Here is a 22,439-nt window from a genome sequence, read left to right as displayed (position 1 = left end):
TCAGACTCAAACGTTTATCACTGACTGCATAAACATGGAAGTACTCTACTGAGCTTGGTTCAAGATTAGCGGCAACCTTTAATATGTGAGTGGATTTACTTTAGGTAGAACTTCTAGTTGCACCTTTATTTTTGGAGAATGAGTCAAGTCGCAAAGGTAGCATGACACAAAAACATCTATTATTCGCCACTTGCAAAAAGAGTGGGACTCACAAATTTTGTGATTTATAGAAGATTAGAGTTAAAGTTTCAGATTATTCTAAGTGTAGCACACCTAATGCGTCTGTTGCATGTTGCTTTTCTCATTAGCGGGACATCTGCCATTGCTCTGAGTTTCCGACATCAAAAAACGTTGGTGACTTTTCTATGTACCTAAGTAAATACCACATCAAAAACCTTCGTCTGTCATTTACTGTGTCGATCAGGCCCATTTCAACCTTACCTTGACCAGATAAATGTAAATTGTTTGTAGTAGTGGAAGTGTTTGCTGGTCTGATATTGATTTCAGTGGGTTAAATGTTTGAGGTAATGGATTACTGATGACTGGCTTTCAATCACTTAAGCCAACCAAACCATTGACAAACTAATAATTAGTTGCCTTCCAAGTAGTTCAGCCTTGATATGATGAACACTGTATACCAATCACGCAGTTCAGGTAAATTAAATAGCTGATGTTGAGTGAGTATTTATTCACAGCTACCGATAATGTTTTGGGTAATTGACTTAATAGTATGTACTCTCTTTCCTTCATCTCAATAGGATATCCTAATTTTCCTTTGAGTAACCAAACAGACTGTACACACCTCACCCAAACTCAGTTGGGTACTTTGCCACTTTCCATTAATTGTAAAGAAATAATAAATTTTAAATGTTAGTGTTTGTTGTTTATATTTGATCTGTAATATGAGAAACCATCAGAAAGAATGCAAGTTGCCAAGTTCATGTCCTAAAATAAACCTCTCAATATACCTTAGTAAACAAGCTAAGATTTGACGCTATTGTGTGTACGCATGTAAAATCACATTTACTGGATATTTACAAAATTCATGTGTACTTGCACATACAGACTTACAAGGAGTTGAGTTTTCACATAAATATTTATGCAATTTATACAGATATGCAGCTTATGTGTACCACTGAATTATTCAATTCTACACACAGGAATGTTCCAACAAAATCTCAACTTCAGTGGCCATCTAAGCAGTCAGTGACAGAAAAGGCCATGGCCTGGAAAGACAGTGCTGGAACTATGCATGCAAGTCAAAAAGTCAATGTCATAATGGCAAAGTTAAAATTTAAAAATAAAAATTCAGCCAGTGGGAACGACAAATTGCAAAGCAGCAAACTTTAAGGAGTTTTGGCTCCCTAATGTCCCACAACATGAAGCTGAAGGGTGATGATGACACACCACCAGCACATGATCATTAAAGACCCACTGTAATGACAATACAAGTATAGAGTACTGAGAAGCCACTCAGTCCAAGATTGCTTCCTGAAGACAGCACTATCATCAAGCACAATAAGGCAGTGATGAGTCCCTTGCCAAGAGGTACTAGGTGCTGAAGCTCACCTTGTAACATGATATCAAAAACATGAGTTTTCAAGATGAGTCCCTTTTGAAGAGGTGTTAGGTACTGAAGATCATCTTGTTACAAGATATAAAAAAATGAGTCCCTTGTCAAGAGTTGCTAGGCACTGTAGCTCACCTTGTTAGATGATATCAAAAAGGTAAGTCCCTTGTCAAGAGGTGCTAAGTTTATCGTCATACATGTTATAAAAATATGAGTCCCTATTCAAGAGGTGCTGTAGTCCATTGGGCTCAAGAGCAGAGAGATGGATGGCAACTCGAAAACTAATAATCCTAAGATATTCAGTTGGTGAACATTATCAAAACATCACACCAACTTTGTTGGTTTTTTGCAGGATTTATAACAGTTGAAGCTAAAAAAAATTGTTTAACAAACTATCATTAAAATACTGACAGGGAGAGACAGCCAGGTGTGTGAGGAAGGATAGAGATAGCACAGCACAGGTTAATGAATTAATAACTTAGTCAGCACTTATTCACACGCTTCTCGAATACCTGGCTATCCCTTTCTCTGCACGCCTCCCTCGTAACAAACAGTGAACTGTGTCAAAATAGTTTGTTAAACAACTGTTTTATTTTTAGGACTTTCAACAGTATCAAATGAACTGTCAACAATCAAGGTAGCTACTGCAGAAAAAAGGACACCTAAAAGTAAAAACACATTGAAAACCACACACCAACATCATTATTTGTTAAAGAATTATGATGTACATGGCTTCACAAGTATTTTTTAGACATTCATTCTATGCACTGTGAAGGACATGAGTTGATGAAATGACTCCAGGGCAGTGCTTTTCACATTTTTATTTCTGATCATTTGAGAGGATCTTCAACAGTCCACTTTCAGGATGCAAAAGAGCCCCTTTGCCTTAATGACCTGTTTCGCAATAATTTCCTTTCCAATTACAGCCAGAATAATCTTTATGTGACTGACTGAACTGTCACAGTGTGAGGCTTCACATCCTCTACCTCATTAGAGTTGGCAGTAACGTCAGTCCAAACTTGTCTGCCAGTTTTCTTAATGACAGTAACAGTCATACTTCCCCATGTTGAAAGATCACTCAAGGAGAATGTGTTGTGGAAAATTTTCCATATTCCCACTAAAAGATGATCTTTTGACAAAATCACAATTTCCATGTTTCATGACATTCTGATTTTATTTTCAAGTTTCCTTCTGCTGAGTGTCAATATGAGTCATACTAGTAAACTTCAAAGCAGAAAGGTTCAAAGATCATTAACAGGGGTCATCTCAAAGCTTTCCACAAATTGGTAAATGACCATCCAATGAAGAACTTTAAAGATGTGTAATTTTTGCAGTAACTTTTGATTTGACACTGTCGTGAGCTATTAATATTTGAAGTGGTCTGCAAGTAAATATACATGTATCTACAACACAATACAGTGATGGCTGAAAAGGAATTCCAGATACAACAATTATGATGCAGAGAAGTAGCAAAACAATTACGTCAAATCTCCATGCACAATGATTTGTTCATTATTTCAGCACTCCCACTGTCCTGTTTCTGCAATAAATCAGAACTGAACAAATTTGCGTTCTTGTCAGAAACTGGTTCTTCAGATTCTGAAAAAGTGGAAAAGAGCTGATTATGTAAAGTTGAAAAAAGAACTGTATCCCTTGAAACAAATGAGAATTTGTATGTGTCTGTCTAAAATATAACATTTTCTAATTTTTTCTCATTATTAAAAGAGCAGGAATCAATTGGTCCATGAAGCAAAACACTTGTGTACCATTTGTTATAAACAAGTGACATCATTTTATTGTTCTCGGGGGACATTTCTTTTCGTAACATCCCACAAATTTGATACAATCCCGTTTCTTCTGGCAGTTGTCTAAATAATGTCCCTCTGACCCAGTCATTATCTTAATAACGTCCCTCTGCTCTGGGCATTATCTTAATAACATCCCTCTGCTAAGGAACTTTGAAATAATACTTGTTTTGGAAGACTGATAGGACTTTGTCTTGCGTTTACTAAATATGATCATAAAATTTGACACGTAGTGGATACACCTGATTTCGAACATATAACCCCTAGCTTACTGGCTTTGTGGTTTTATTCACTATGCTACAAGGATCGCTGTGAGGTTTGCAATTGTTTCTCAGTATTAACCACGTGTCTTGCAAGATGAGTAGTGTGGGCAGCGCATGTGCACTGTGCGTGCAAGACCAGGCATTGACTACCAGTCTCATCCCAGCTGATCAGTGAGTACCAAATACTGAAATTATATATAAAGTATATATCTTCCGTTGGTTTATAAGTTGGATACAACATAACCTGTGGGCCTTATTGAAAAGAAAGCTCACTTCCCTTGGGAATTGCCCGTGGACCTTCAGCACATGGGCATTTGCTGCGTTAAGCAGGCTTACTTTTCAATAATGCCCGTTGGTCGTGTTATATCATACATGTACATCTTGGACCTTTATTTTCAGAAGAGATGTCACAAACATAATAATAACAATAATAACAAATGATCATTAACAGGGATGAAGACATAGAAAATTATGGAATCAAATTTCAAAACGGTTCAGAAAATTCTGTGGTTGTGAGCTCCATTACCTCCAAGACATGAGTGTTGTTTTGGTTTGTTCTTCAAAGATGCCAAGATTCAAGCTATATCTCAGACTGAGTACAACAAAGCCTGGATCAGACAGTTCAGTGACTGTGATATTTCTGTTGATATCTGGAATATATCAGTTTTGACACCTACCTGGAAAGATCTGTCATATATGACACTTACCCTGAGAGATCTGTCGTAGGAAGCACTAAAGACTTTTGTTCCTGATGCTGTGTGAAGGGGGGCTAGAGCATATACTGTGCCGGAATGACCCATCAGCGTTGTCACCTGCTTGTAAGTGCCATGCTCCCATACCTGATACACAAACACATCATTTAAAGATTTATAAATGCTAAGAGTTCCATAACCCTTATGGACGTCAGAAAATATCATAGCTACTTGTCCATCACAAAAGAAATTTGGCGTTTTTCTCTTTGTTTCTGTTAACTAGACTCCAGTAAACTCCAGTTTGAATTCATAGCATGCATACTAAAAAGACACGCACACAGACAAATTTGTGATAGACACAAAAATTGTCCCCCAAATGAAATAATCTGCCACTGATTCCCTTTGTGCATCTACCTGTACCCCTTCCACCCACAACATCAACCCACCTACATGCACACCCCTTCCCTGCCCCATCCAACCTCCGCTATTCAGTTCCCAGCCCCCAAAGAAAGAGTCATCAGAGGATGACATATCCCACCCCCCGTCCCCACATGTTTGAAAGGACAAATCATCTGACAGTTACTCGTTGTTCTTTGAGACTAAGTTTGAATTGTTTCCATGGAATTCATGAAAATTATAAATGCCATATATCTGTAATCAGCAAAGTCACAATTTCAGATGCCCATCCCTCCATTTTGAGACTGAGTCCGAAACGTTTCCCTGGAAACCGAGAAAATGATAAATCACAAGAACCTGTACATAGCAAAAGGCACCACTTCAGCTTCTGACTGATATATCTACCAAGTTTTGCAGAAAAATATTGAACGGCTTTTGAGTTATGCTCCGGAAACAAAACACACCTCTCACTTTTGAGACTATGTCCGAAATGTTTCCATGGAAACCAAGAAAATAATAAATCACAAAAACCTGTACATAGCAAAAGGCAACACTTTAGGTTCTGATTGATATATCTCCCAAGTTTTGCAGAAAAATATTGAATGGTTATTGAGTTCCGGAAACGAAGCCTACCCCACCATAAGACTAAGACCAAAATGTTCCATGGAAAAACAAAAAACTTATAAATGACAAAAATCTGTAAATAGCAAAAGGCAGAACCACAGGCTGAGATTACTATATTTATCAAGTTTGGTCTAAGAATATTGAACGGTTTCTGAGTTATGCTCCGGAAACAAAATGATGATGGACGGATGGACTGACAGACGAGGCGTCGACTATATCCCCCCGCTTTACATGCCGGGGGGATAAAAAGGACAAAGCAGGATTCTGTGATTTCCATTGGTTGTTTCCCAGCTGACAATATTCCTACACATTTAGTGTAGGTGTAAGACCATGACCATGTTAGCTCATGTTTCATGAACTGAACACATCTTTTACCATTAACAAGCAATACATTGCGCAGAGGACTATAAGTTGATGTAGGTAGACTCACATGAATACAGTTCTCGTATGTGCCTGCGAGGATGTGGTGGTTGGTGATGGTGATGCTGTAGACACTGCCACCAGACGTGTCGAGGTTACGCACACATTCCAGGGTAACCAAGTCCCAGATCTACACACACACAAACCAGAGTCAGTGACATCAGTCATACACATATTAGAAACATTACAAGATAATACTCATGGAAAACAATTTGCTCAAATATCTTGTCAAGCAAAACTAGTTACCCAATTTCAGTGAAGCAATTCCACTACCACTGGGTCTGAACTCTGCACATATGACACAATCCAGTGGACATAAAATCACTTGAGAAACTAAGCATATATATATATATATGAATGTAATCAGTGCAAACTGTTAGTACAAAATACTAAATAATTTGTATCCTAAATGTTTTGTTTTGATACAGCTTAGCTAGTAAGTGTGCTGACCTTGATTGTTTGATACGACCCGCTGAACAGGTGATCCTGTGTGGCAGATAAAGCTCGCACCCAGTGGTTCAAACCAGTCAGCTCCTGTTTCAGCTCGTATGTTCCAGCATCCCACACCTGTTTATGATTGGAAGTTGGAGTAATCTAAATGTCATGTTAACCATTATAATAAGGCACCAATATTTTGTGACGGATGCCAAAATATGTTTTGAGACTTTAATGAGTGAATCATTGTATTACATTTCTAATTCAGCATCACGATTCTGACAGTATAAATAGCACTGTAAACGATTTCATGACTACTAACTACCAAAGTTATCAGTAACCTTTTTTTTCAAGATACCAAGTTACACTTTAACAATAATTTCACAAGTTGCAAGTGATTGCATAGCATTTCATTTGCTAATGTCTCCTCCCTTCCAAAGGCCACACTAAATAACAGGTATCAGTTACCTGACTACCAAGAATATACACGTGTTATGCCTGAGAATCTATTGACTCATGCTAAAAGGTTGCATAAAACTATCTCAAGTATCAGGGGGGTAAACACTTGATATGAAAAGAGACTTGGAAAGCTGTGAGTAGTACTGGTTCTCGTTTGACCATTCCATTTTTGGGGTTTCATTTACAAATTTTTAGAGTTTACAGAGTATAGTCTCGAAGTTTTGGGCAAGCACTGTTTCCAATTCTAAAACTACAGAAAAACGAAATCGAGAGCACATTGTGGTAGAGAGTGCAGACCTGATTTTGATTGGTTGAACAAGCTCTAATAGATGGATTAACTCTTACCTGAGCCACATTGGGCACATAGAAGTTCCTTCAAGAACTGACCAAATTAAAAACTGTGACATGCATCACTTCTTTCAAGCTTAATCTTTGTCAGAGAGTAATCATTATTGACTATTCAGATAAGTTCATGCTGCAGAATCATCCAGGTGCTTCCATGGTGACCGGGAGTTACCTACCCTGACAACCTTGAGTGAACCACTGAAGAGCATGTTCCGTGCCGCCACCAGCGTACAGACAGGGTTGTCATGGGCCTTTATCACATTGACGCTTTCAAAAGTATCCTCTGTATTCCACACCTACAGCAGAGGGAGACAGTGACCCACACAACATGAGTATCTAACATTTCCCACAACAATTTACGATGATGAATACACAAAACAGCATCTGATAATCTGTTGAGTGTTTGCTCTACATTGCATATCCAGGAGCCAATTACCATACAGAAAGCTTAAAAATTGGTTGCTTACAAACCATGTGTGATACGGATGAACTAAAATTCATAACATCACAGAATGACAATTCCATTATTAACACAGAAAAAAAGAATACAGACAACAATTACAAAGTCACTGAAATTGAAAGTTGCCTCTGAAAACAAAGAACATCATAACTCTCACCATATTTGTAGCATTACGAAACTGTCATTTTCAGCTTTATTTAGCATATGTTTTGAAATGTAAATACCCAATTTTCATTTGGTAAATTTAAAGTCAGTAATAACATAATTAGAAATTACTGACATCTGTCTGTCATCTAGTCACCAGTGATTATTCTGAAGCATCACTGATGGATTGGTTCTAAATATCAGCCAGATCACTAACATCAATGAATTCCTCATACACTTTAGAATGAAATAACAAATGGTCTTTGTCACAAATACCAAGTGTCTGGAATAAATAAAGTCCAGTAATTATGGCAGGAAAATGAGCCTTGCACTCGGAATTTTGAGCGTGTTTGAAACGTAAGCAAAAATGAATTGCAGAATTTACACTTTGTAACATTTTCTCAAATTGAAGGATCCATTTGTCTAATAGTTGCATAAAATGGCTAAATACTTTTAGAATATGCATAGAAAAAGCATTATGCAATAGTACTGTTACGAGAGTGTATTAATTATTATTGCGGTAGTTGTAATTGGGTCACAATATTTAAGGTTTTAGTGTTAGTTATAATAAGTCACATTTCCTACTGAGAATTATTTATGCGGTACGCCTCTAAGGTAGTACTTTAGAGCTACCTCCCTTTGAAAAACATAAACAGGGATCACTACTGTTCTAGAGTATTCCACCTTAGCAGGCGATGTGCTAGATCTTTCAGGAAATGACTGAATGTATATATAAATGCTAGTTGCTGTGTTGGGACTTACACGGACACGTTTACTGGAGTACATAATTCTGCCTCTGTGTGAAGGCTTGATCTACATAACTGCTGCCTGACTGCTCGCTGTGTTACATTCTGTGTAACTGTTACTCACTCTCATATCAAGACTTTGGTGAGTTTGCTATATATTTGTGACCCACTGCCTTAGATTTTGTCTTATTTGTATTGTATTTGAAATCGGTATTGAATGTTATAGATTTGTCTTTGTTCCGTTTTGCTGGTTCACAGGGGATTTCTTATACCTTTTGTCACGTCAAATTTTTAACCGTAACAGTATAATTTAGTAAACTGTGCCGTGTGAGGTCATGACTAATGCAAACTTAACAGCAACATTTCAATTTTACATGGCATGTTTCAGATATTTTTTTCAGTAAACTAATTCCATCATCTACATGTTGCCTTGTATGACAGTTTCAAGGTATGTTTATCCTGAAAGTTTATAGTTGTTTAAACAACAAGAACATGAGAAATTTAAACTATCACACAGGTGTTCCACATTGAAATGTACGTACAAGAACAACGGTATGTAGTTCCTATGATGCACAATGCACAAAAACGCAATTTCATACAAGTGTTTGCCACTAACATGGCAATGTGCCCCGCTGCTTAAGAAGAATGAAATATTTATAACATATTCAGTACTCTTTACTTTTTGCTCACACACAAAATGCGTGAAATGACTGGTGTCAGGATAATCACCAAACGTTGGCTGTCAACAAAATTGAGGACATTGGATGCAATGTTGCATGGAATATTGCGTGAACACAAGTTCGAAAAGTGGACAAAGTGTTGTGGTCATATTTTATTTGCATAATCCCCTAATGCAGACTCACCAAATGAAAGCTGTCATCAAATTTGAAGACATCAAATAAAACACTTCATGAGATACCGCGTTAACCGCTGTCAAGAAATTAGAAGATATTGGGTACAACCGTTCATGAGATATCGTGTTAACAGGAATCTGAAAGTGGCTAACTTGTCATGGCGAACTTGAAAATAAGCTCAAGGTCACCAAAACTGACTGGTATCTGTGTAATCCCTCAATGTAGGCTGTCACCAAATTTGAAGATATTGGGTGTAATAGTTCATGAGATATCACGTTAACAAGAATCGGGACTTACGGATGTATGTACCAACGCTGCTGAATACATAGTCCCGCACTCTGCGTTGCGGCCGGGGACAATAAACAGGTTAGTCAGTACCATTCTTATTCATTCATTTAACTGATATTAACTTTAATACCTTAAGAAAGTGATAACTATTTTTCAGTAAATGTATATGCACACATATTCTTTAGGAATTATTTTATACTGAATACACAAAGGGAAGTAACTGATATTTTATATTGTTTTATAGAAAGATGAATGATAATATGCCAGGTGTGTGTTTGTCACAAACATTTAATAATTTGCCTACGTTTTCTTCTATTATAAAATCAAAACATATTTTTCAAAAATGTTATGTTGCAATTACAGAATATTACACAGTTAACTAAATATTTCTACATGAATTTTACCTAAAACTATAAAGCTTGTCATGTCCTCCTTTGATAAACCATACAGCAATATACTGATAGTAACACTCAACAGGAGGAAATTGTGTAACATCTGCATGGGTCTGCAGCTCCATGCCACATCCTTGCATTGAGAGATCAGTGTTGAGGGTAGCCAACAATATATAGTAACTTATGTCAGAGAGATGTTTGTGAACCTGTTACACTGGACAACAGCACACACAGTCAAAGGGAAGTAACTGGTATCCAAACTTATCTCCCTTCAACCATGCTTTCTACAAATGAACCTACAATCACCCATAATTTGTTCTAATGAAATGTAAGATTAATACACTTGAAGCAAAAACACTTACAAATATGTTGCAGTCTTGTGAACCACTGTAGAGCTTGTTGCCATATGTACAGAGTGCCAGGACAATACCCGTGTGTCCCTCTAATGTTTTGACACATATGTAACTCGTGCTAGTGTCCCACACCTGAAAAATAACACATGCCATTGATGTTCTGGGAATTCTGTCAAGGATAAAGAAAATGTGAGTTAATTTTTGTGCTGCTTTCAGCAATATTCCATCAACTTCAAGTGGGAGACATCAGAAATGGGCTTCATACATTGTACGCATGTGGGAAATCCAACTCATGTGAATGTTTAGGCACCAGTCAACCCTTTCGCCCCAGTCACAAAAACAAACATGACAGTGATTAGGATCATACAAAATGTGTTTAACTTGGTGATGGTTAAATCTTCTGTGCTGAATTAATTTTGTCATCACATTCAAAGCTTCCTTAGCGAGAGGAGTACACATGGAATTGGAAGCTCTCAAATTGGTGGAATGAAAGATCTCCTACAGCTTGCAAAATGTCACAGCAAAATAATGTTACCCTTACACACTAAGGTCATAATCTGTGGAGGTAACTGAAATGATTTACAGCAAAAACACAAAAACATTTAAGGTGAGGTATCAAAGCTTTTAAAATAAGTTTTGAATTTTTCATGAATCCTTAGGCGCTGCTGTGTAATATTAAAGGAAGAAAAAGAGAAAAAGCCATTTCAAAATGGAAACCAAGGGTGACATTATAATGTAGATGCACTGAAAAATCATTTCAGAAATTGCAGTTTATTTCAATCAGTATCATCACATCATCTCATGCAGTTAGTGAATGGTGCTTCGTGTACTTGAGGAGTCTGATAGGCAGGAAGACTCTTGATCACTTGTTTTCACACAGTAGCATCATGACAGGTGCTTTCAATTAGATGCACCCAGAAAATACCCATTCACATTAAAACTGGGGCTGCGACAGTTCACACAGACCTCATTTCGATTCAACTTTCAATATTGGACCCTCAATTTGATCATTTTCGATTCCATTCATGCAAGTGAAAAAATAAATTTTTTAGCTTTTTAGTGTGTGATCGATCATCAACTTGGCGATGTCTACCAACAATTTCAACCAATCACGTTTTGCATCTTGTCAGTGCTCGAAACTGCTCGAGTTAAGAGTCAAAATGTTGTTCTGGCCGTGTGGAAACTTCTTAAATAGGTGAACTGAAATAGTGATTATGGCTATCGAAAATCAAAACGAAGGTGAAAGATTCAGTTTTCGAGGTATCAATCCGAATCTATGCTGACCAAATTAAAAAGTTGTGAATTGATAATGACAGTGATGTACTTGACTGGAAGTCTTACCTTTATTGTTTTATCAGATGATCCACTGAACAGGTAGTCTCCCATAGGGCACAAGCACCACACCGGGCCCTTCACAAAACAAAGGGTAAGCCTCATCACATGACCAACAAACTTTGAGCGAGTGTGCGAATAACCCAGTCAGTCTGGTTTGATCTTTCCCTTTTGGAGGAAGATGGCCAAAAATAAAGCAAGCCTCATTTATAATTTCTATGAAATCCCTAAGCAGTACTAGGGTGTTGATGAACCTACCAACATAACTGGAACAAACTTATCAATCTATGATCACTGGGTAAACCTTAACTATGTCACAAATTATGAAATAACTCTGGAGACAGGATATTTAGTTGTTTTGTTCCCCACACAGATGGAGTGGGTTTGACAAATATTAGGAGATCAACTAAATGTACAAGTATTGAAATGTCCAGATTCAAGAAATGAATTCAATCCCAGGTCATCACACACCATCGCTCTAGAAATATGGGTTATATACTGGACAAAATATGTTAGGGATATTGGCATGTTTAGGATTGATATTTTATCAGTGTGTCAATGAGTAAACAGACCATAATTCAAATTTCAAAATGTGCATATATCCCTAACTATTTTTGTCCAGTATATATCTTCGTAATGAAGTCAACAGCTGTGCATTCAGAAGGTGGCTTAACAGCACAAGCCACCTAGCATTACATCACAAATAGTGACAATATTTGCAGCTTTTCAGTTGTTTGAAAATAAACAGAACAATGAGACTGTGATTTCACATTCTAAGCAATATCATTCAGCACCGTACTGAAACTGTAGAATGACATAATTTCCTTCCTTGTGATAGATCTCCATTAGGTTGAAATAATGCTGATATCTTAATGTAAACTCACTCTTGTGTTATTCACAAGTCCTGTTTCTCCTGTAACAATATGGACAATTAGTTGACCAACCTACCTGATGTCCAACAAATGTGCCTTTGCATTTGAACATGGAAATAGGGTCATAGGCTGAAAAAGAAAAAATATAAATACTGAAGGAAAGAGGTAATGAAATATCAGGCTTAAAGTTGAGGTCTCAGTTACTGCCTCCATATAGTGGCATGGATATGTGGTTGCTTGTAGGAGTAATATTCTGCGCAGCAGGAAGGGTAAGTAACAAGTAACAAGTAACAAGTAACATTTGATAATTAAGTATAAACACCTTCAATGGCACTGACCATCACATCCCTAATAATTCTTTCCAAGAATATTATCGTTTTGTGGTAGGAGATTCCAAGTTTCAATGTAAAGCTATCTTATCTACAAGAGCTGTTAATGTGTGACCATGCTTGTCCAACTCATAGCAAAAGGAACCACAACTCGGCACTATGTAATCTAACATGGTATACACCTTCATAAAGCCTACCAACAATGACTGATCATTCACTGTGTAAGCTAACATTGTATACACCTTCATAAAGCCTTCCAACAATGACTGATCATTCACTGTGTAAGATAACATTGTATACGCTTCATAAAGTCTACCAAGAATGCTTGATCAATCACTGTGTGATCTAACATTGTATACACCTTCATAAAGCCTATCAACAATGACTGATCAATCAGAAACAAGTATTTTTCAGAGTTATGGTAGAACTGATATCTAACAAGCCCCAATCACATGTTAGTGAGTGAGTGAGTGTGTGACTTGGGTTTGTAGTCAGGTGGGACGATATTTCAGTCATGTTGCAGCATGTTAGCATAAGGGAGGAACACAAGAAACGATTAGGTCTTATTTTCCAGATGTCTACCACTTTGGTTAAGTCACAGGCACCAACACAGTGCTGACTGAAGAAGAAACCTGATTAGAGTGAACCAGGTTTCATAGCCACAATAATAGGTTTCTGACACATGTATTGAACACAACTACATATAGCAAGCAGTAGAAACCACAGATGATTGCCCTCGACCACTTTAACTTCAGGACCAAACTTTGAATCGATCCTAAATAGGACAAAAATTGAAAAAGGTTTGAAATTTCCAAAAGTTTTGGATTTGACACATGACAAAAATCACAGTAATCAGACAGCTTGGCAGAAACATGCTGTATGTCTCTCATTTGGAAAAACATCTCCACAAACTAATAATTTAGTATTGCCATTTGATTCTATGAATAAACTTGGATTATGATGGCATATTGTCATCAAAAGCACTAGTGATATCTTTTGTCGTCCCTACCTCCAGCAGTAGCACCAAGATTCAGCCGGTTCCGTAAATGTGACACCTCATCCTGGAAACAATATCAGCCATGTTGACAAGCAACAAGGTGCCCAAACATTAGAATACAGATTCTTCTCTAAATTCAAACAGACAAGTTAATAGAGACTGTCAAACTGCCAGGTTTCACTTCCAATAATATCTTTAACACTGAACATTTGGATCAAATAAACAGCTTCCACATTAGAATCTGAAAACTATTGTTTTCTTCAAAATGATGATGTTGGCTTAGTTCACATGTCCTACTAGGAAATACAACAGGGAGTAACATTTAAAACATCTGTCTCTCTGAAAACCAGGTTTATACAAGTTTTAGATTTCAATGTGCAATGTAAGGGTGCTAGACGTTTTGTTCTGATGTTTTGGGGTTGTATTTTTCATAGCACAGTCATCCATCTTCTGGGTTTCAAAGTACTCTATAGATAACAAATTTGAAGCATACAAAAAAGTCTTCAATATCATGAGCAATGATGGCACCTCAAGATGACATGGAACGGTTGATGCCAGAACCTAATTTAGTCCCAGCAATACAGAAGAGAGAGAGAAGGCTTTGTTGAGACAACCACGTTTTCAATGGGCAAGTGACAGCAATATATGGTTTAAACATATAACATATTTTTATTTCAAAATGTGATGAAATCTGGATAGACGAACTAGCTAATAAGCTTATATTAACGCCTCTCAAGTATATTGAAGTGTTCCAATAGGTGGACATATAGTTTAAGTAGTTGGACAGCAATATATGGCAGTGATTATATAATGTAATGACTATATATATATATATGCATCTACACAAATGGGAACTGGTGAAATTTGTCAACCACGTCACCCTGACCAGTCAATCACATTTGTTGCCTCTAATGGCAAACATGGATTAATAAAGAGCAATTATAACCCAGATCTTCACAGGTAACCCGATTTACAGTGTGACAGCCTGACAGCTCAGCTACTAGCCTAGCCAACCAAATGATCTGCCAATATGACACATAAATCTGGACTGGACTTCATTCCAACTGTCCCTAATCTTATTGTTAGTTACACCAAACAGTTCATAATGGGCAATCAGCTTCTTCAGTAGAAACTATAGCAGGCTTCTCCATGCTTGAAACTATAAAACAATCTTAGTGTCTGTTTTAGACAGAATTCCATCCAATTTCCACACAAATCTGGGACAGGTCTAAACATCATTAATGAGTTCTATCTTTACTTGGGGCAGTTCGTCTACCTGGTAGACTTCATGTTCAACATCTGGCGATTTGGACGCCTGATAAACTGACAGGACACGTAGTTCCTATTTCATTTATTATGGGTTTGCATTATTAAAGTCTTTTTCTGTACTAATTTGAATAATTTTAACTGATCTGTCTTGGTAGCAGGCAGATTATATCTTTAAAAAATCCCTAAACTCAATAGTGGTAGGTATGTACGCATCTGAACATGATTTAGATTCACATTAAGGACAAATAACGCAGAATTTAGAAGTGTCTGTGTTTTAAAGCTTGGTTTAAAAACCAAATTGGTCAGATTTGTGAACAGGGAGAATTCATTCCAAGAGAGATAATAGGAAACGATATAGTCAACTAATTTACTTATATTTTAAAACTGATATGCTCCACTCTTTAAAAATGTTATAACATCATCTGAGTTAACAGCATCACACAAAAAACTGAAGACTAAAACATCACAATAGATCACTCTATGCAGAGAAAAATCCTTTTCTGTTCATGCTTACCATTACGAAAGAGTACTTACTGCCACATCAGCATATTCTCTCCTGTTTTCTATCATGTCATTCATGATCTTGTTCTGTGTACGTTCCACCAGACCTGTGCAGCATAGAGTGAGTGAGTGAGTGAGTGAAAAAAGACTGCATTGGGAGCTTACATCTGATGATATCAGATTAAACATTTTGGACATTTTTCAAGACGCTGATTTCTTTGATTACACGATGTCATTTAGAAAGTGGTCAAATGCAACATATGTCATATTTGGGATTTCACTTTCTTAGTACAAATTCTAGTACTTTTTTGGTTGAGTCCCATCCAGGATTCGAATCCGCACCCTCAGAGTCAGGCACCTACTCACCAGCACACAAAGTCAGCTGCCTAGCCCATGTTTAAAGGGGCACTGATGCGGAGCAGTTTCCGTGGACTGGTGTAAACTTTTGTTATTGTTTCTCTCCCGTGAGTACCCGGATGATATCCCAGAATTCGTGACTGGTTCGTGACCTCTGCTGCGCAGTCCGTAAGCGCAATTGATAGTTTAATTATAGACAGATCAAGTGAAGTCATTTTTACTTCATTACAAATGTATTATGAAAACAAATGAAACACTTTGAAGGTTAATCATCTGCCAGTGGTAGAAATGGTAAAAAACTATTAGGACGGAAAAATAACGAAGCCAATGTACGTCTCTATATTTTGTCTCATAACCCTAATTAGTATGATTTTGAAAATTAATAAAAGAACACGCGATCTGCTTATATTCATAGTAAATTTCTAACATAACAGCAACATTTATACATTGTATAGATTGCCAATGTGGATCCTATTTCACACACATACGCGATCTAGTGTGTGTTTTCTGTCATACAGATTCTGCTGAATGCTACAACAAATAAATTAAAACAAAATGCAAATAATGAATGTAAAACAGACTAATTTTATAGCAACAATGTCAGGCTACTACCTTGTTCAGGAATGTATCCATCAATATCCACGTAAAAGAAATCGTATTCCATTCATTTGCAGCTGGTAAATAATCCTGCTCTGTGTCGCGTGTCTTACAACTGTCTCATTTGCGAAAAAGTAACACATCGTTTCACGTCTTTCGTTGGTGAAAACCTGATAAACCTCTCATTGGTCTCCCAAGATAGCACACCTGGCAACTAATTGTATGATGTCCACTATTCTAAGTAAGTTAGTTAACCAATAATGAGCAATCAATCAATCAACGCATGGGTGGTTAATTCTTTGAAGGGAGAATGTTGTTTTTGCACTCACACTTTACGACAGGGTGTAGTCATCTACACACACTGCCTTTTGACAAATCCGCTAGAAAATAAAGGTAATTAATCAATCAGTGTGTTATCGGTTAATCCTTTGATCAATGTTTGTTTTTGTAACTCAGCTGATAAACCCTCATGCATCACTTACATGTTACATAACATACAATACATTTGCCATTACAGACCTTAATTCATAATGTTGAGTATTTACTGCAGACAGGAGAAATGCCAAATGGGAACCTTTGTTGAGTAACCGAGGTGGTGTTGCTACTAATTATACCTGTTATAAATGCATTAATTGACCATCCAGAGAATGATGACAAATAACACGTGTAGGTTTACACCATCAAACGCGAGTTATAGCAAGGAAGATGTAATCTCTGTGTCGCATGCAGCCTGAAAACACTTATGGGCCGAAACTGTTTTGAGAATACCAACGGAATTTCGTTACATAAGGAATACACACAGGCATTTGCTGTGTACTTGGGTAAATAGGTGAAATAAGGGTTTTTTTACGTAAGAAAATTTTCAGATTTCTCTACCAAAAGCAAAGTCATCGTTTTTTGTTTACGAATTCAAATAAATCAACTGTGTGTTTTATTATCATAAATAATAAACCATTGTAGCTACCATAGCTACCAAAATTTACGTATGATATTTGCTATCACAGCTGAACCAACACTCAAAACTACCTTAATATAAAGCTTTGGAATCTTCCGTACTGAAACAAATGGCTTGCTACGTGCCTGTAGACATCATATTTTCATGTAACATGGTTAAATATCGAGGTTAAAAACACAGAAATAGGATCAAACTGGATCAGTAACTATACCATCCAAGCATCCGAAAAGAACTACACTGTTGGGATATTTGGTTACGATCAGACAAGGAATACCATGGATATTTTTAAACAAATGGCATATGATGGGCATCCGGCCTCCTGACTGTTTAGGTGAAGAAATTCTGCTAATATGGACAGGAGCCCAGTTCCTTTGTCCGTCACAGTCGAAGGAGCGGGCGCTGACCAATTTGCGGTTTGGTTTTGTAATTAGACCGTTGGCGAGAAACACTATTCGCTCCACATCAGTGCCCCTTTAAGTCGCAGTGGCTGAGCGGGCTAGGCGGCTGACTTTGTGTGCTGGCGAGTAGGTGCCTGACTCTGAGGGTGTGGGTTTGAATCCCGGATGGGACTCAACCAAAAAAGTACAAGAATTTGTACTTTACTAATAAAGTGAAATCCCAAATATGACATATGTTACTGATTTCTTTGCCAAATTGACATAAGAAAAATCAAGCCATTTATAACAGCACTTTTCTCACATATATTTTTGGTTAGTCATTTCACACAGTTTCCTCTTATTAAGCCAGCATTTGTCAAGCAGTGAAGAACTGCCAATCTGTAAGTACACAAGATTACCAACTGTACTGAAAATAACACTACCTGACAAACATATTATTCATCTTTTGATAAGGAATGTTTTAACTTTTCATGATGCAAAAACTGATTCACATTATATGTCAGGGGTACATGTAAATAGACTGACATAACTAACATTCGCTCTATCAAAGTAGAGCTCAGTAGTATAATATCCTCAGGCAAACAAATGTTTTATCACTGACATGCTGATAATTCACTTTGAAATTTTTATAGAATCTGAGTTCCACTCACCCAGCTTCAAATCAACAGATTTCTCCAGCGATTCGAGACGTTCAGACAGCTTTCCCAACATTGAACGGAGGAACTCAATTTCCTGATCCTTCTGGTTGAGTGAGAACTGTAGGTCAGTCATTCTCTCATCTGTCCTCTGTAGGAACTCCTTCATGCTATCGAACTTGCAAACTTTCATATGCTCTTCGAGCTCTTCCTGTGTTCCCAGAAACTCACAGCTGTGGAAACGAAAACAGTTGAGTTTATGCATCTCAGCAAAACTAAAAAAAAGTGTAACATCTCGTGGCTGTTGCTGAAGCTATAGCAAATTCAGAAATCAATGGCAGGAAAACAAAATCACCAGGACAAACACAATTATCAAGGATAATGCTTTGTCAAAAAGGGTTTGCCGAGAAATGAATAATCAGGCTCAGTGTTTGTAGTAAGCTGTGAAACATGTGTGATATTTAAAGTAGATGAACTGTGAATATGACATGGAGGTGATTCTGTCAATTATCCACACTTGTTAAAGAAGGGGCGATACGATAATTTAACCCCTTTTCGATCATGTGTTGGTAATGTCGTTTGTGTATATCGATCCTGCGACAAGTCTGAACTGATGGGAGGACTGACCCGTGTGCTGCATGAACTTACAAAGTTGAAACAACATTTGAAATCATCCAGATTTTCTATTTACAAACATCAAATACTGACTAAGCAAATCTGGCACTTTAATAGCAATTTCTTCTCATACACTAATAATACCAATTTTCATAAACAATTCAACTACACCTACAGATGACATTGATACAGGATATGTAATCAAATTATCATGATATTGTTGAAAAACGATGTACTGGCAGAAAAATAAGCCAATATAATACTTGAATATTTCAAACCTTATGACCAGCAAATCTGCATTCTGATGAAAACCAGTAAGAGCTAAATGAAATAATACTTCGAACACATATTTACAGGTGTGGCTAGGTGATGTGGTGAGTGAAAGAGTCTGGTATAATGTGTTCCAGGTATGCCATGGTGAGTCAATGAGTCTGGTTTAATGTGTTCCAGGTACGCCATGGTGAGTCAATGAGTCTGGTTTAATGTGTTCCAGGTACGCCATGGTGAGTCAATGAGTCTGGTTTAATGTGTTCCAGGTACGTCATGGGGTGTCAATGAGTCTGGTTTAATGTGTTCCAGGTACGCCATGGTGAGTCAATGAGTCTGGTTTAATGTGTTCCAGGTACGCCATGGTGAGTCAATGAGTCTGGTTTAATGTGTTCCAGGTACGCCATGGTGAGTCAATGAGTCTGGTGTTATGTGTTCCAGGTACGCCATGGTGAGTCAATGAGTCTGGTTTAATGTGTTCCAGGTACACCATGGTGAGTCAATGAGTCTGGTTTAATGTGTTCCAGGTATGCCATGGTGAGTCAATGAGTCTGGTTTAATGTGTTCCAGGTACGCCATGGTGAGTCAATGAGTCTGGTTTAATGTGTTCCAGGTACGCCATGGTGAGTCAATGAGTCTGGTGTTATGTGTTCCAGGTACGCCATGGTGAGTCAATGAGTCTGGTTTAATGTGTTCCAGGTACACCATGGTGAGTCAATGAGTCTGGTTTAATGTGTTCCAGGTACGCCATGGTGAGTCAATGAGTCTGGTTTAATGTGTTCCAGGTACGCCATGGTGAGTCAATGAGTCTGGTGTTATGTGTTCCAGGTACGCCATGGTGAGTCAATGAGTCTGGTTTAATGTGTTCCAGGTACACCATGGTGAGTCAATGAGTCTGGTTTAATGTGTTCCAGGTATGCCATGGTGAGTCAATGAGTCTGGTTTAATGTGTTCCAGGTACACCATGGTGAGTCAATGTGTTTAGAGTGGACATGGATATGAGCATGGATATAACAAACCAAGAAACTACAGATACCAAGAAAAAGAGAGAAAGAAAAGTACCAAGTTTGTTTGCCAAATGTTGACATGTCTGCACTCATGTCAGATTATACAACCACCATGACATTTCCATCTCACAAGTACAAGCATGCTAGAACAAGATATACACCTCCCTTGCTAAATTCAACATAAATTTCTTCAAATACTGATCTGAAATATTCTATGCATGAGTTTTCCATCAGCGCTATCCATTATGATAGTTCTAATCCCTCTGTTTATCACTGGCAGCAATGGTGTTGAACAAAACAACAACAACTTGAGCTGAAAATACGACAATGGAAAATCAATATTTCTATGTATCCCAAATGTAGGCAGTTTTGACAGAACATCATTCAAGTATGTTAACGTAAATAACCTGACCTAAAACGTCCCCATGGTGTACCTTTTCACTTCATGAATTCACATCTCGAGTGTTTCCAAACTGTAGAGTGTCATGATCTGTCAGGTATTTTCTGAAGCTGTGCAGTTCACATAATGCCCCATTTACGATGAAACCTCGCAAACATGAAACTGTTGCTGAAGTGACATGGAGTTGCCTTCAGCAATAACTTGAAGAGGGCAATGAGGGAAGTGGAAGTCACACTGTGAGTAGTTCACAGCAGACGTACAAACACCACTAACAAGATTTCACTCTCAGACCCATGTCCCCCATCAATACCGCAGAACAAATGATGACTTTATATCTTCTTAATAGAGGGAGTTTGAACATGAGAGAAGCGAATGATAGGTTTTCATCTACTTAATCTACATCCCGCCATCTACAGCATCGATCAGGGTTGATAAAGTGCTCTTCAGACCTCTGACCGTGGACAAGGGGACATTTGATGGTGTTCAGCAGAACAGGAAGTCGTCTGCCCCACTTGCAGATCAAACAGTTAGCTGGATCTGCCCATGAATGTGCTGACATTTAACAGGGAATCACTCACATGGTTATTTGACTGTCTGCAAACAACCAAACCACAAATTACATTTCTCCAATACCTACATGAATGCAAATTGATGTAGCTTGGCCCAAACTTGAAGACACTGTGGCTTTGCATGGTGAGTAATGCATGCATCCTCAGGGATGCTGTAAGGCTTGGTCTTTGCTGCAGACGTAGAGGCCATGCAGTCGAATATCACAGTCTGACTGGTGAGGTTAAATACCTCCAGGTACATTGAGCACTCTGTTGCTTTATTGCTAGAGATTCTAAGGCACTGCTACTGTCATTTGGCAAACCACCTTCTCAACATCAAAGAAATGTATACATTCGTCACTGTTAGCTGAACTACTTGAAAAGCCTTTGATACATATCTTGACTATGTGAACCAGGAGATGGAATACTCCGGCTACCTTTATTACAGGAGTCATGAGAAGATGACATATCCCCCCAGCCCCCACATGTTTCAAAGGACAAATCATCTGACAGTTACTTATTGTGTTTTTAGACAAAGTTTGAATTGTTTCCACGGAATTCATGAAAGATATAAATGCCATATATCTGTAATCAGAAAAAGTCACCATTTCAAGATCTGTCTCATATATCTGCCAAGATCTTTTGAAAGATATGAAATGGTTTTCAAGTTGTGCTCTGGAAACGAAGTCCGAAAAGTGTCCATGGAATCCAAGAAAATAAGAAATCACAAAAACCTGTACATAGCAAAAGGCATCACTTTGGGGTCTGCCACACATAGAAAAATATTGAACAGTGTTTGAGTTCTGCTCCGGAAACAAAGCCAATCCCTCCATTTTGAGATGAAGTCCAAAATGTTTCCATGGAAACCGAGAAAATGATAAATAACAAAAACCTGTACATAGCAGAAGGCACAACTCCAGGTTCTGACTGATATATCTACCAAGTTTTGCAGAAAAATATTGAACGGTTTTTGAGTTCTGCTCTGGAAACGAAGTCCATCCCTCCATTTTGAGTTTAAGTCCGAAACGTTGCCATAGAAACGGAGCAAATAGATAAATAAATAATAAATCAGAAAAACGTGTGAATAGCAAAAGGCACCACTTTGGGGATCTGC

General features: G+C 37.7%; 1 protein-coding gene across 1 annotated transcript in view; it reads right to left on the bottom strand.

Annotated features, from left to right (window-relative positions):
* LOC137284993 (E3 ubiquitin-protein ligase TRAF7-like) overlaps positions 1–22,439 on the bottom strand; it is a 146,445-nt gene that overhangs the window by 34,964 nt on the left and 89,042 nt on the right. Inside the window, exons 10-19 of the mRNA XM_067817097.1 lie at positions 18,504–18,721; positions 15,580–15,653; positions 13,789–13,840; positions 12,527–12,579; positions 11,588–11,656; positions 10,256–10,378; positions 7,186–7,305; positions 6,221–6,337; positions 5,781–5,900; positions 4,346–4,477 (exon numbers count right to left, since the gene is read on the bottom strand). Of these exons, the coding sequence (XP_067673198.1) occupies positions 4,346–4,477; positions 5,781–5,900; positions 6,221–6,337; positions 7,186–7,305; positions 10,256–10,378; positions 11,588–11,656; positions 12,527–12,579; positions 13,789–13,840; positions 15,580–15,653; positions 18,504–18,721 (1,078 nt within the window). The remainder of the gene's footprint in view (positions 1–4,345; positions 4,478–5,780; positions 5,901–6,220; positions 6,338–7,185; positions 7,306–10,255; positions 10,379–11,587; positions 11,657–12,526; positions 12,580–13,788; positions 13,841–15,579; positions 15,654–18,503; positions 18,722–22,439) is intronic.

Source organism: Haliotis asinina, chromosome 5 (genome assembly GCF_037392515.1).
Source record: "Haliotis asinina isolate JCU_RB_2024 chromosome 5, JCU_Hal_asi_v2, whole genome shotgun sequence".
In the NCBI taxonomy this organism is placed as follows: Eukaryota; Metazoa; Mollusca; class Gastropoda; order Lepetellida; family Haliotidae; genus Haliotis; species Haliotis asinina.
The sequence above is the reverse complement of the archived record's forward strand: the minus strand, read 5'-3'. Positions and strand labels throughout refer to the sequence as shown.